The 16185-nt window shown below is 36.4% G+C and overlaps 1 protein-coding gene across 2 annotated transcripts in view; it reads left to right on the top strand.

Moving 5' to 3' along the window:
- Nucleotides 1–2953: 2953 nt before the first annotated feature.
- Nucleotides 2954–16185, top strand: part of SECISBP2L (SECIS binding protein 2 like) — a 57909-nt gene continuing 44677 nt past the window's right edge. Inside the window, exons 1-3 of one of the 2 annotated variants that reach the window (XM_001166673.6) lie at nt 2954–3549; nt 11724–11902; nt 13821–14145. In XM_001166673.6, the coding sequence (XP_001166673.2) occupies nt 3526–3549; nt 11724–11902; nt 13821–14145 (528 nt within the window). In that variant the 5' untranslated portion in view covers nt 2954–3525. The remainder of the gene's footprint in view (nt 3550–11723; nt 11903–13820; nt 14146–16185) is intronic. The other variant, XM_510387.7, reaches the window with a different exon arrangement.

Below are 16185 nucleotides of genomic sequence, written 5' to 3'. Positions count from 1 at the left end.
TCCTGATTTAATATAATATTACAGCTCATTTATTCAATAAATATTTGTGGAGCACCTGTTGCATGCTAGGCTTTGGTATAGGTAGTAAGAATAAGAACAATGTATAAGACAAGCATTTGATATAAGTAGAGAAGTTTTCAATGTCACTGGAGGTAATGGTGACATTCTATGTTTTGATAGAGATTTGAATTACATAGGTGTATGCGTTTGTTAAAGCTAGAATTCAATATTTGGTTATAGTTTTTTCTTTTGAGATAAAATGTACATATAATGACATGTACATAATTTAACTATATGTTTGCTGAATTTTGACAAGTGCCTAGTCACCACAACTCCACCTCTCTTTATTGTCAGCAGGTAACCTTGCCTCCTACATCACTGAGAAAACAGAAGCCATTAGGCATTCCCTCAACTTTTGGCACCAAACTTATAAATGTATATAATCTGTAGCCATATTGATCTTTTCTTCCTTTCTTCTGTTACAGTAGATAACATGCCCCTACTCCCATCAAAGGCCTCTTTCTTGCCCCTGGTATTTGTATCCTATCCCCTCCGAGCTTCTCAGAGGCCTTCATCTATTGGATTATCCGTCACATTCTGAACCCTCATCCCAAGGGATGAGCTTGTGTGAGTACTAAAGGCTGAATTTTCTCTTTCCTCAGAATGCTAACATGTGCCATTTCCTCTTCTTGAAACAATTTTCCTACTTCTTCTCCTTTACTGATCATAACTCCTACTCACCCTTCAGGTCTTTTTGTAGATGCTATTTACTCAAATACGCCTTCCCTGACCTTCCATCCCTTACCATGGTAGCACCTATTATACTTCCTTTTTCATTATACTCATCTCACTTATAAAGACTTCTCCTATGCATGTCTTGCCCACAAGACAAACATGGTCTCAGCCCTCAAGGTGTCTCATAAACTGCTGTACCTCTAGTATTTAGCATAGTACCTTGCACATTAAATATTTATTGCTGAATAAAATAATTTGCATTCACTTATATCATCTGTAAAATGTAGTATTTTTAATATGTCTTACTTTTTTTCACAGATTTTAATTTTTTATCTACTAGCTATTGCCATCTTTTTAAAGATTACATTAAATGAGAAGGGCATTGTGACATTTCTGTTCTCATAATTCTTATGATTCTGTTCTTATAATTTTAATGAATGTCTTGTACATAGAAGATTCTCAATGAAAACAATTTTACAGTCATAAAAATCCTACAATGTGGAAAGATCCTTGGGAATCCTATATTTAAATTTCCTCAGATCATTCCTCAGAAGAAGGAAGAAAAGCAAAAGTACTATAGTATTTTTATGAGTGCATTGCTATTATCTTTTTACTCAGATGAGGGTATATTATGGCTATAGACCACCAGTAGGAAGACAATCTGAAAATTCAGAGTTATTTTGTCTTTCAATTGTGAAGGAGGACGGTCATCTGTTAGTTTACATAACTACTCCTTATAAATAACTTAGTTTTTCTGAGCAACCAACCCTAAATTCATTCAGCATTCATTGAATCCCAGCTAGGTGTGTGATAGGCACTAGGGACCTAACATTACGTTAATTGCACATATATTTACAAATGTTACATAAATTTGCAGTTCAAATACACATGCATTTATATTAAATTTGAGGTGGCAGAAAATTTACTAAAATTAAATAAATATATTTAAATGTAAATATAAATGTGTAAATATAAATGTTTCTCCTTTCAAGATGTTTCTATTGCCAGCCTTGATATAAGTCTTGCTGACACAATATAGCTCCTTTCAGCAGGCCAATATATAATACAGGTTGAATGTCCCTTATCTGACATACTTGAAACCATAAGTGTTTCAGATTTTGGATTTTGGAAGATTTGCATTATACTTACTGGTTGAGCATCTCTAAACTGAAAGTCCAAAATCTGAAATGTTCCAGCGAACATTATCCTTAAATGTCATGTCTGTGCTCAGAAAGTTTCTAATTTTGGAACATTTGGGATTCAAGAGGGTTTGGAATTTCATAGTTTCCATTAGAGATACCCAACCTGTATCAACATAAGTACAGCAAGGGGCCTTCACATAACAAGCCTCATATTGGAGTCTAATAACCAGACTAATAACCTAGACTAACTGAAAAGGCAATTAGTCTTTACTGATATCTCCTGAAGCATGACAAAGCAAATTTCTTAAAATCTTTTTCCCATTCCTAGCTGTGGATCTCCACACCAGTGCCCTAAACAGCAGCCACCTCAACTCTACCTTCACTTAAGTGTAATTTAGCTTATACAGTTGTGCCTAAGTATCCCAGGGGGAATATTGGCTCCAGGATCCCTGCTGATACCAAAATCCATGAGTGCTAAAGATCCTTATATGAAATGGTGTAGTATTTGCATACAATCCATGCACATCCTCCCATATACTTTAAATCATCTCTAGATTACTTATAATACCTAATACAATGTAAATGCTGTATAAGCAGTTGTTAAACTGTATTACTTGTATTTTATTGTTGTACTTGATATTTCTTTTTTCCTCAAAATATTTCTATCCGCAGTTGGTTGAATCTTCACGGAGGGTGTGGGTGTTGGAGGGTGTGTCTGAGGAGATGCCCAGAAGAAATTTGCCATGCTAACGGTAGTGCCCAGTTTCAAGACAGTCTCTGCCCTTAAGGAGCTAAGGATCTGAAGATAAAATAATTACCCGTTGGGTGGTGTTATACAGATCCTGCATAAAATTAGGATTTCTGAGATGGGCGAGGTCAGCCTGGATGTGAGCCTAGAAGTGGGCATGAACCTGGATAATGAATTAACTCTCAATAAATATTTGTGGGGAGCTTCCTAGCGGGCCTCTTCCAGTCATTCTGTGTATGCGTTTTACATATGCATTTTTCTAGGGCAAGACTCCATTATTTTCAGAATATTCTCATTCCTTTATAGCCATGACTCCCTTTATTTGCGTAACATAAGGAAGGAGCAGATGTACGGTGGGCAGATGAAAGCTTTTCCAACATCACTAAGAGGTGGTTTCAGATCCTGAAGAGGTCTTTGAAGTCCCCGGAGACCTGGGTCCCAAGTGGTCTGACACTTCTCGTTTAACAGTCGCAGGGGTGGCGTGTGGTTCGGGGCACCTGCTCCCGGGCGCCTCCACCTGGCCTTAGCCTCCAGGCCAGGCAGGGTTCCTCCTACCTTTGCTGAGGCCATTTGCTGTCACTCCGCCCACTGCCCCTCTCTGCCTCCTCCCCACTCCTTTTCCTTCCGTGCGCCTCCATTTCTAACTACGCCTCCAGCCCATTCGGGCCCTCCTCGGCTTCCGTCCCAGATGATCCCTCCCCGAAGCTGCCACCGCCTCCTCCATCTCCCGGAGCTGGAGCCGCCTCCTCGGCCAGTGGCGTAGCCGAATCGGTGTCGCGGCAAGCCAGATAGGGGCGGAGGTCCGGAACCCAGTCTGGACCCGAGCGGGGGGCCATGGAGAAAGCGGCCCGAGGCGCTGTTTACACCGACTAGCGCGGGCCCGTTGCGGCTGCAGGCACCATGGACCGAGCCCCCACGGAGCAGGTACGCGGGTTTGGGCTGGGCCCGCCGAGCCGGGGGTTGGGGTCGCCGCTTCCTCACAGGCCAGGCCCAGTTCTCCGAACGTGGGGACCGGGGGCCGGTCCTGCGGCCGCAGACCCCCTCACCTGGGAGCCTGGCAGCTCCCAGCTCTCCTTCATTGTTCCAGCTGCTGCCTGGGACTTGGGGGCTTTTCCAACCCTGATTACTTCCCAGGCGGAGGGCTCGCCGTTGTCGCTTCTCCCCTGCTTGGTGAAGGGGTCAGAAGGCTCCAAGTTGTCCCTGCTCTCCTGGGAGGAGGGCTTATAACTTCCAGCAGTCTCCCCGCTTCCCCCATTCCCTTCAGCTCTGGAATGTGTTTTCAAGGTGGAAAGGCGTTTGAAGGCTTCTCACCCAGAAAGACTGTAAGAGAATGTGTGGTAACTACAGATGAAGGGAAGTCACGGGCCTTTTAGGTCTGTGTTCAATGGAGCGAAGCATTGTTTTTGCAGTGGTTTTACGGAGGTGTTTCTTTTAAGAAACGATACTACGATTTCCCCTTGTCCTTTTATCCAGTTATTTTGCAAAGAATTGTAATTAGTGGTTTTTTTTTTTTAAAGCTAGCTCCATTTTAAGGGTGTAAAGCATAAGCTTATTTTCGAACCCGTTTTCATATTCGCAAAGTAGTCCTATTAGTGTTCTATTTTGTTTTTATTTGCATCAAATTCCTGATTATGCATGCTAGTAGGTGGTAGCAGGCAGGGATGATAACAGTGTTAAAAGAAATCTAAAACAATAGTTTCCCCCCCAGTATTTTCCACTCTTAAGATCTCTGCGAAACGACTTAATTTGAAGTCCAAGTTTATTCACTCTCTATTCCCTTCTTCGAAGGCCTTGCCCATTGATGACTAGATGACGGAAGAAGAGAGGCTAGTAATTTCTGCCTATTAATTTTACAGTTGGATAACTAGCACCTGAATTAATGAGATAAGATTTCCCAAATTCCTGTATGTGTCTATATGTATTTGAAGCCGGTTTGTATTTTGAAATCGGACTCTTAGCAGGCAAAGCACAGCTTCCTAGTTGTGTATACTTGTTTTTACAGAAGACTTTTTTTTTAAAAGCTTTATGTGAATATAACTCTGAAGACACAAATGAGTTTTATAAAACAACACATGGAATTACCAAAGAGAAATTGATACAGAGTCTCTTGGCAAATACACTTAGGCATTTATGTGACCCAGAAGTATTCTGTATACAGCCTGTATCTAGTTTAATTTAAAAACATTTTTGAAGGTATCTATCATAAATACCTGAGATTTCAAAGCCTGACAAATGAATACGAATTTTCCTTGAATCATTTCCTTGTATGTGTGTTACTAATGAAAGGGTTCAACATTTTGTTCCTTCACTAGGATGCCAGGACTAAAACCAGTAATGCTACCTTATGTATACTTAGAGTTCCTTTCATCCTAGAGGAAATATAATTAACTATTTAGATGGTAATTTTTAGCATAGCTGTTTGTGATTATCCTAGCAGCTAGTGCTGTGAGCAAATTATTTAAACTAGAGAGCCTTTTCCCCTTTCCACATCTTTCCAAAGTCCACGACCTATTAAAACCTTGTAGAAATTTAAGAACTAGGAAAAAAACATGGAAGAAGGTTTTCTGTTGACTTTTTTTTCTTCCAATACTTCTTGCCTCTTCCCCAGCCTAACCCTAAATGAAAGAATAATTTGAAAATCCTCCACTTCCCTATACACTCAGAAAATATATATAGAAAAGTGATGTCTTCACCTCATTTATGCGATAGGCAGTTAATTCAGGGGTCCATGAATGACCTGGAAGGAGTATGCTTCTTTATATGCCTTTTTCTAGGGCAAGAATCCATTATTTTCATCGTATTCTCAAAGGACGGCTAAGAACCATTAACTTAATAGTAGATTGGGAACTGAGATTTCTCAATTTTGTGGAATTCTTGATTCTTTATACCATAGAGTCATGTAATGGCTTTTCCAGGATATTTGGATTATACTTTTGTATTTCTACTATTGAAGTGAATTTAGGTAGATTGAAGTCATTGAAAAGTATATGTAATATGTGTCAATTTCCATTTTTCCTCACAGAATGTTTTTTTCCCTTTAGACCAGTGTTGACATACTCAGAATTTCTCTAGATGCCTACAGCATTAAAACTTACTCATTATAGTATTGTGGTAGTTAGCAATTCATAGAAGTTTGGTTTTTAAAAAGTAGTACTTAATATAGACTTTCTGCATTTTATCTTAACCTAATTAAATCCTTGTGTACTTTACAAGTGTAACTTTAAAAAAAAAAACTTTTTTTTTGCCTGAAGGCATTCATGTTCTTGTTCTTGTGAATTACCTTTTTTTTAATATGTAAAATATTTTTATAGAAAAGGTAAATTGTATGTGTGCTGATCAAGATTGTAAAAAGTAATTTACTGGGAATACAGTGCTAGATGGATAATCTTAATTGCAATAATGATTATTTGAAAGAATGTTATAACTAGAAGAAAATCTTAGGAGTATCCTCTTTCAGCACTTTTTATAGAGTATTCTCTGTATTTAATCAAAATAGCTAGGTTAATTTTAACTGCCAGAGTTAAATATTCTAAGAATATGTGTTGCTTGGTATATAATGCATTTTTTCCCCTGAAAAAAAAAAACTTGCATTTTGAGATGTGAAGAATAAATCATGGAGTTCATTTTGTTTATAAAGGCTTACTGGTTCTATTTTTAGGAAATTTATTGAGATTTTTTAAAGTAAACAATGGGCTTAGAAGTGACAGAACACTTGAGGTTAACAGTCTCTTTTCTGTTATCACAAATAATTTAAATGTTGGCTTAATTTTTAGTACATTAGCATTAGATAGTTCTTTTCAAAGAATTTATAAGATTACTAGTTATTAATGTCTTTAATTTTTGGAAAAACTAATGAATACATATGATTTCATGCAACATGCTTTTTACCAATAAGGACAGAAAATTGTCTAGCTTTTCATTGTTTCCTGTAAATAATTTATAAACTTTAAGTAATGTCAGTACTCCAAATGAAATGTATTCTAAATAAGTTATTTTAAATGTTTATTATTCAGTAATATGTATAGTTGGCCCTTACGTAAGGATATAAGTAAATGAGCTGTCTTATCAGATTTAAAAAATAATATGTTCATAATAAAAAAGTATTAACATATACATTTAGGGAAAATAGCATTTGGAAATTTAAAAAGACATTTTCTGTTTTTTCTTTTTAAGACGGAGTCTCACTCTGTTGCCCAGGCTGGAGTGCAGTGGTACTGTCTCTCAGCTCACTACAACCTCGCCTTCCCAGTTCAAGCAGTTCTCCTGCCTCAGCCTCCTGAAGCTGGGATTACAGGTGTGCACCACCACACCCAGCTAATTTTTGTATTTTTAGTAGAGATGGGGTTTCACCATGTTGTCCAGGCTGGTCTCGAACTTCTGACCTCAGGTGATCCACCCACGTCGGCCTCCCAAAGTGCTGGGATTACAGGCATGAGCCACTGCACCTGGCCAAAAAGACATTTTCAAGCTCTTAGGTCAAAAAAGAATAAAAAATAGTATGATAGGTTATTAAAAATGTGTTAATAATAAAATACCACATATGAAAAACCTATGGGGCCCAGCATGGTGGTGTACACCTGTAGTCCCAGCTGCTAAGGAGGCTAAGGCAGGGGCATCGCTTGACCCTACCTAGGTGTTCTGGACTGTAGTGTGCTATGTGGATCAGGTATCTGCACTAAGTTCAGCATCAATATGATAACCTCCCTGGAGTGGGGAAACTCCAGGTTGCCTAAGGAAGGGTGAACTGGCCCAGGTCAGAAATGAAGCATGTAGAAACTCTGGTGCTGATCAGTAGTGAGATCACACCTGTGAATAGCCACTGTACTCCAGCCTGGACAACATAGTGGGACCCCATCTCTAAAACAAACAAACAAACAAAAAACCTATGGAATGTGGCTGAAGCTATACTCTGAGGCAAATGCATAGTCATAAATGCCTTCATTGTTAAACAGTTTACAAGGAGAATGAAAATTAAGCATCCAAGGCAAGAAGTTAGAGGGGAAACTCCATCAAATCAAAAGAGAAAATAAGTTAAAAACAAAGTAGTGGATAATTCAGAAACTAATATTAAATCTAGAAAGCTGGTTTTTAAAAAAAGTAACCATCAGATTTAAAAAACATTAGATTTGGTCTGTTTTTTAAAAAGGAAAAGTATGGGTAGCAAAGCATTCTGCCCAGTATGGGCAGAATCTAAGTTAAATACTTTGATTTGTCTTCCTCATTATTGTCTGGAGTCTGTGAAACTTACACATGTAAGTACTGTGTTTTGTTTTGGCATTTTAATCAAAAAAACAGCACAGCTAGTAGTTATCTCTTAAGCATTAATCATTTTTCCCTTCAGAGGACATTTATTTTATCTTTTGCCATGACATGTAAAATATCTTAAAGTTTGAGATATTCTATTTTTACCTTAACATAGAAAGAATATGGAGGGTTTCCATGGTCATATTTTTTCTGTGGGTGTGTGGTACATACTCTGGAGTTTCACTGTGGGAGAGTGTCTCGTTATGTTCCAACTTCAGTTTTGATTTTAAGTGGGTGTCAGTTTTTTATTGCTTAATCTGGGAAAATTATTTGCATTCATCTGGAGGTTCCATCTCTGAGGAATTTAGTGTACATTCTCTGCCGACGTGTGCTTTGTGGTAATGTTTGCCCATTTTCCCTAACCCAGTCCAGCACAGTGCTCTTTCCGGAATGTATGCTAAATGCACATTTGTTGAATTATATAGGCTCTCAATGATCTGAATACATTTGTCTAATAAACTCTTTTAAATAACATTTTTGTTTCATACTCTGACAGAGTCTTGAGCTTTCTAGATTATTTACATCAAAGGCATTTTGTTTATAGACATTTGCCTTAATGTACACAAAATAAAAAGTGAACATGAAACTGCTTAAATATTTTTACAAAGATGATTCTGGGACTATGATTTTTTTCATTAATTTGGAAAATTCTGAAATAATTTCTGAAAGATGAAGATAGTTTTGCTATGTAGATGGTTGTGCTTTTTTGTGAAGCAAATAATACAGGAATGATTAGACTTTGTTAAGTGTAGTTTACATTTATTCCATATTTATTTCCTTTATGAAGACAACTCTCTGCTATGAAAGTTCTTATTCCTAAAAAATAGATCTTGGCAAAAGTAGAGAGACTAAACACAGAAATTCAAACTGAGGAATAACGTTCTATAATGTATCTAGTCTAGTTTTTTCATACATTTTGTTGTTCACTATGCAAGGCTTTTTTTTTATTTGTATAATAATATAATTAAAACACTGCCAGAATTTGTTATTTATTTAACATGTTAATTTTATGGGCTTTATTATGTGGACTTTTGAGAATAGTTTGGGATCATAACACTCCTTTTCAGTCCTGAGAACAACAGATGCTGCATTTTGATGTATATTACTGAAGGACCCAAAGTCACAATAAACAGCTTTTGAAACCATACAGAGTTGTAGCTATAGGAGAAAGTTTGCCAGTCTGTTCCTACTAGTGACATCTTCTGTTTGTGCAGCTGTTGACTATAGCAGCTTCTCTCTCTCTCTCTTTTTTGTGTGTGCTAAAAACAAAGGATCATTTTAGTGTTTGTGAGTTTTATTGTTGAACTCTGATAACTAGAATTGCACTTAGAAACCAATACAAACTTTAATAAAGGCACATACTGTGTATATGTGCAGCCATTAGTTTTGAATTATACATAATACCTTTTAAACAGTAGGTTGCCTAAGTTCATAAAACTTTCTATAAAGTACGAATGAAGTGGGGTGTAAAAATTTTTTGCAACTTTTGACCTGAGCAAGAATTTGAATGTATTGCTACCAAAGTAATTTATGAGTTGATATGTTCTGGGGGGAGAGGTCAGAAAAAGTGTTATTTTAAAATTATTTATTTATGATTATGTTAGTATGGTTAAGATTGATAATTTGATGTACCCATATACCTTGCTGAAAAAAAACCCTGAATGTCTACTAGCTCAGATTTATAAAACCGCTCAGTGAGTTCTCATATGTCGTAAAGAACTTTTTGTTTTTTAAAAGAAATCCTGGCCAGGCTCACGCCTATAATCCCAGCACTTTGGGAAGCTGAGGTGGGAGGATCACTTGAGCCCAGGAGTTCAAGACCAGCCTGGGAAACGTGGCAAAACCCCATCTCTACATTAAAAAGTTTGCTGGGTATGGTGATGTGCACCTATAGTCCTAACTACTTGGGAGGCTGAGGTGGGAGGATCACTTGAGTCCAGGAGATTGAGGCTGCAATGAGCCATGATGACACCACTGCACCCCACCCCCACCTCCACCCCGTGACAGAGCGAGACCCTGTCTAAAAAAAAAAAAAAAAAAAAAAAAAGAAAGAAATCCTAAAAATTACATTTTTAGTGCAGTTAAACTGTGATTTCAGTTTCTTTTCTTATGCATGTATGTGTGAACTGTATAAAGCAAGCTTCCATTATCTTTGCATTATTGCTGTAAGTCGGCTTTTCTTTTTCCTAATTGGGGAAATATTTATTGTTTTGATATATTGTGTCCTATATAAGTGAGTTTGGGTTCTAATGAATATCACAGAGTGAAAATTACTAGCTTGTATCATTAGAGTTTGAAGATATTTTTGCCTCTTAAGTTAATCTTTAAGAAACCAACTTCAGTTCACTAATATTTGTATTATTATTATAGTATATCTACTTCTGATTTGGTTAATAGTACAAATGTAAACCTCAAATCAGGTAGGGAGGAAGGATACTGAATTAATACTGCTGGACAGTTCAGATTTTACCATCCCCGCCCCTTCCCTTTTAACAAGCATTTATAAATATTTACAGTGAACTTTTTAGAGAACTTAATTTTTCTGAAACAAATGAGCATATCTCATCTTCAGATTTTTTACTTGGATTCCTTACTAGCTGCTTTTGTGAGAAACATGAAATTTATTCTTACAACTATGTTTTGGTGGGAGCCTCTAATAAATATCACCCTAGTGGGTTTGTTGGGGAAAAGTTCTGGCTAGGACCATGGCTTTTAAGGTAATTTTTTACAGTAGTTAAAAACATTAGCTTGCATTTCACTTACTGGTTTCATTAAAACATGTTTCATATCATTTGATATTATAATATTCATATGATTTTTTACAGAATGTACTTAATGATTTCAAAAAATAATTTAAAATGTTAAATTTGTTGTTAACTATAACATATAGAAACTGCATAAAACCAATGTACAGCTTGATGAATTGTTACAGGACAAACACCTTGTAAATTTTATCCTGGTTAGGATATAGAACTTTGCCAGGCACCCTGGAAGCTCTCCAGATTCCTCTTAATCACAACTCTCTTTGCTAAGAATAATTCCTATCCTGACTTTTATGGATTTTATTTACTTTTCTTTATAGTTTTGTTGCCCATATGTGCATCCCTAAATACTACAGGGGTTTTTTTTTTTATGTCTTTTAAATCTCTATAGATTTCTTGTAAGAAAAGATACAAAGTAAACTAAAATGGATTACATATCTTGGATTACTTTAGTTTACTCACATGTGTACTGGGAAACTGAAGTACTCATATTTTCCCCAGTTTAACTGTGCAGATTTTTTCTTCTTAATGTTAAGTATTTTTTCATCTTAGACATTTTTTCTTTTAATGATACTGATCTAATTTCCAGAAATGGACAGAAATAGACAACTTTTAAGACTATTCAAACAAATATAGAGTAATAATTATCCTTCATAATTTTGTTCAATTTTTCCCCCAACAAAATGAGTTAAAAACACATTGTTTTGTCTGAAGAGCTACATCTCTTACTACCAACTTTACTTTTAGACCCTGAGGTATAACTTCTGTGTTCTCTTGATTGTTTTAACAGCTTTAATTACATTGAAATGTAACATTTGGTTTATTTTCCTTATTTGATGGCTTTGTCTAAATAACTTGATCATTATTCAGTTATTTTAAAATTGACATTGCTCTTCCTTTTGGATGTTTTATGAATGCTGAGAAGAGACCTAATTACTGTTTATAAGGACTGACTCTTCTGTTGTTAAATTTTGAATTTGTGGGAAGTTGCTTGCTCATTTGTTATTAATGTATTCTACTTTCTCTTTGAAGAATGTCAAGCTGTCAGCTGAGGTGGAGCCATTTATTCCCCAGAAGAAGAGTCCTGATACATTTATGATCCCTATGGCTCTCCCAAATGATAATGGAAGTGTTTCTGGTGTAGAACCAACTCCAATTCCCAGCTACCTGATTACTTGTTACCCATTTGTGCAGGAAAACCAGTCCAATAGGTAATTTGTTTATTTTTATTTTCTTTTTTGTGGGGGTGGCTATAAAAGCTGGCAAAGTGCACTTAATATTTTTCCTTTGCAACTTTTAGACTTTAACCATTTCTCTATTAAGAGGAGTAAATAAAATGATACTGAAATTTGGAAATTGTTGATATGGATTAGTTTCTCATTTTTTCTAAGAGAAAATTGAATTCTTAGGCTATGTCTCCTTCAGTAAGTCATTGAAATTTATTTGAAGTAAGTCAGCTCAAAGGGAGAAATAAAATATTCAGAGGTGAACAAAAACCTTTTTTTTTTTTTTTTTGAGATTGAACATCTAATCTCATAGTTGCCAAGACAGTCTCTGGTGTAAAAGAAAATACCAAGCAATAGTCCTTAGCTTTGAAGCTGTCATGGTTAGCATATATTAGTATTTCTAGACTCAGATTTTAGTTTAAATTTATGTCTGTGCTATAGTTACAGGATGATTTAGCAAAATTGCCCGCAATTAGGTCATGTGTAACCTAGTGGTTAGGGTGTTACTTATGATAGTCGTGATAGCCATTCTAACCCTGCTTATACTGTCTGAGTGATTAGCACTTCATTGGTATAGTTTATTTTATTGCTGTATAAAAGTACTTTCAGCCTTTTTCAAGTTATGTCACACAGAAAATTTCGTTTTTCTGGGACTGTAAATGGATGAGGCAGCTGTTAACTGGCTATAGGCTCTGTCATTCCTGAGGGCTGAATCAATCAATATTTCCACCCATCTATAAACCACTGTTGCACATTAGTGTGCCAGTGCACATTCTTTGAGAAATTGTGGATGTATGGTATATAAGGCCATTCAACTACTCAAATATTAAGTGTTCAAGTTAATGTTCTGAGGCTCTTAATCAAGAGTCTTGAGGGTTAGACAAATAGTAGAAACTAAGGAATCATTTTCAATTGAAGTTAGCATGATATTAAATATCTTTGCCTATATTGGATAATGTGCAAACTGATTCATGAAACTAAATTTAATAATACTATTTTTCTATTTGAAAAAATGGCCAAGTATACAGTATGATAAACTTAATTGATTTTCTTGGTTTACCAAATAATCTTTGTGAATTCATGAGTAAACCAGCCAACAGATTATTTAAAAAATATTTTTAAGAATATGGCCGTGAACATTTTACTATTTTGCTTTGTCATGGGAGTAATGAGGAAAAGCCCTATGCTTCAACTCCCTAGTCCTTAGGACCCCATATTGATTTGGTGAGGGGGCTGCTGGGACAGGAAGAATTTTGCTAGTGTTTTATATGAACTGCATTAGAAGAAGCTCCACTGCTGAAGATGTCAGTGGACAGATTTGCCTCTTCTCTTCTTTCCCTTGGACCCAGAGCCTGCTTCTATTGCCAGGAGGGGAGCCAGGAAAAGAGCTGGACTTGGCCAAGTGATTAGGGGAGTATGAGAGGAGGAGTAGGAGGCTCTGAGATTGAGCTGAAAATGAGGAATTAAATCACCCTATGTAAAAATCACCTTACACAGTGGTCACTTTACTCTGTTCTTTACAGAAGGCTGTCACAGTTGTGTACCTTGAATGGGAACTTTGGACTGCCATTGTTGGTAGATACAGTAGCTAGGTGTTTAACTTTTAGGCAGAAATATCTTGAGGAATTGGAAGGCAGAGTTACAGACAATGCTGGTATGTGGAATACTGTAAAACCATCAGGTTGGGTTCGTTTATACTGTTGTTTACATTGTTACTGCATGTACATAATGATCTCTATAGCAAAGAAATTTATAAGATGATGATAGTTTTGTCTCCTTTCCCAAAATTATCATGAAGCCACTGTTCTGTTTTGTCTTTTATTAGTGTAAGTTAAGAGATTTTGCTTTAGTGGTATTTTTAGACTTGTCAATAGATTTGTTCTTCTTTGATTTGGTTTTGCAGACAGTTTCCTTTATATAACAATGATATACGATGGCAACAACCCAATCCAAACCCTACTGGACCATACTTTGCCTATCCCATTATATCTGCTCAGCCGCCTGTTTCTACAGAGTATACATATTATCAGCTGATGCCAGCACCATGTGCCCAGGTTATGGGTTTCTATCATCCTTTTCCTACACCTTACTCCAACACCTTTCAGGCTGCAAATACTGTAAATGCTATCACCACAGAATGCACTGAGCGTCCAAGTCAGCTTGGACAGGTCTTCCCATTGTCCAGCCATCGAAGCAGAAACAGTAACAGAGGATCAGTGGTCCCAAAAGTAAGTGTCTGGTCTTGATTGGCTTTTAAATGTGATATTACTTATATTAGTATAAGCAATTTGCTACTTGGGTTGATTGACCATTAATGCTGAATTTACTATAAAACATATTGTTCACTATTGTAAAATGGTAAAGGGTATGTAATTCTTAAAATAATTTTTTTTGTGGTGTTTGTTCCTCATTCTTAATTGTGATATGATTTATAATCATTTTCACATTCCTTTAGAGAGTTTTACATAACATAAGGCAGAAATATTTACAAATAAATTTAGTGATAAAAATTGCATGGCGACACTAACATTTGTAAGTGATTAGCGTGGATCTTGTGCTAGCTGTGTTGAATGGCTAATGCACTTCAAGATATTTCAATGGGCCAGGTGCAGTGGCCACACCTATAATCCCAGCACTTTGGGAGGCCGAGGCAGGCTAGTCGCTTGAGCCCAAGAGTTTGAGACCAGTCTGGGCAACATGCGAAACCCCATCTCTACCAAAAATACAAAAATTAGCTGGGTATGTTAGTGCATGCCTGTAGCTCCAGCTACTTGGGGGCTGAGGTGGGAAGATGGCTTGAGCCCAGGAGGTCAAGACTGCAGTGAACTGAGATAGCACCACTACACTCCAGCGTAGGTGACAGAGTGACATCCTGTCTCAAAAAAAAAAAAAAAACCAAACCAAAAGATATACTTTCAATCTTCAAAAGTTAGCTGGAGACATTATGGAAAAGAACATTTGTGGTTCATTAGATCGCTTCAACTTTATTGTTTCTACTCTGTGAATTTTTAGTAGGAATAGCACTTTGTTATTTAAGAGGTGCTTTACTTTTATATGAACAAGGGTCTCCTAGGACTGAAGAAAATGGAAGATAAATATGTGAAACCACTTACTCAGTACGAGCCTTTTGACTAAGTAAAAAAAAAAAAAGAAAGAAAGAAATGAAGGATTTGAATCACAAGAGAATTAAGGTTTAATTTTAGTTAACTTTTTAACTTAAAAGGCTATTTTACAGTTGAAGCCTTATTGTCAAAGCTAATGGGAAGAAAGAATGTGTTTCTAGTTGGCACTTTTGAGCTGATAGAAGAGGGACATCTTAGACATACCTTATGAGTACATCATCAAGGAGTTGATGCTTTCCCTAGATTCCATTAGCCCAACTTCTTCAGTGAAGTCTTTGCTGCCTCCTCATATAATTTCTAAAAATTGAAATACAAGCAGCAGAGATTGCTTTAAAAAGCTTTTAGTTTTTGTTCATGGAAACTTTCTTGGTCAAGAAATATCTTTTCGGGAACTCAGAATGAAAAAAAAAGTGTTGGAAATAAGATAGTAGTATATAATTTACAGATGTTTAAGGAACATGATTTCTTAGAATACATTCCCAGCACTTCAATTTCAGACGTTCAAGAAGTTAAATAAATTCAGAGTTCTATTGTGTAAGTTGCTATTAAGTGATGAATACTTATATTTTTAAAAGTAAAGGAGGAGATCAATTTATTAATATTGATTGATTGATTGATTGATTGACAGGGTCGGTCTCTGTCAGCCACACTGGAGTACAGTAGAGCAATCATTGCTCACTGTAATCTCAAACTCCCGGGCTCAAGTGATCCTCCTGCCTTAGCTTCCTGGGTGGCTAAGACTACCGATGCCTTTGTTTTTTTGTTTGTTTGTTTGTTTTGTAGCGATTGGGGGTCTCTTGTGTTGCCCAGGCTGGTCCCAAACTCCTGACCTCAAGTGATCTTTCAGCCTAGGAGCCCAGGAGTTTGGGATTATAGGTGTGAACCACTGTGCCCTGCCAGGATCAGCTTTTTTATATTTTCGTTTTGAACTCTGAAGCAGAAACCATTTTTCATGTCATTGCTTTTCTGAAACTAAAATTTACTTTGGGATAGGTTACTACCCTTTTAAAGAAATTTACAACCCCTTGTATGACATTATTATACCCCTGCTATTAATTATTTTTTTGACTGAGAAAATAAAAAGTACAAGTAGCAGTTAAAAATGAATTCATTTATTAATCATACTTGTGTTAATTATTATTTGAA

Source organism: Pan troglodytes, chromosome 16 (assembly GCF_028858775.2).
Source record: "Pan troglodytes isolate AG18354 chromosome 16, NHGRI_mPanTro3-v2.0_pri, whole genome shotgun sequence".
Classification (NCBI taxonomy): Eukaryota; Metazoa; Chordata; class Mammalia; order Primates; family Hominidae; genus Pan; species Pan troglodytes.
This window is presented reverse-complemented; position numbering and strand designations above follow the sequence as displayed.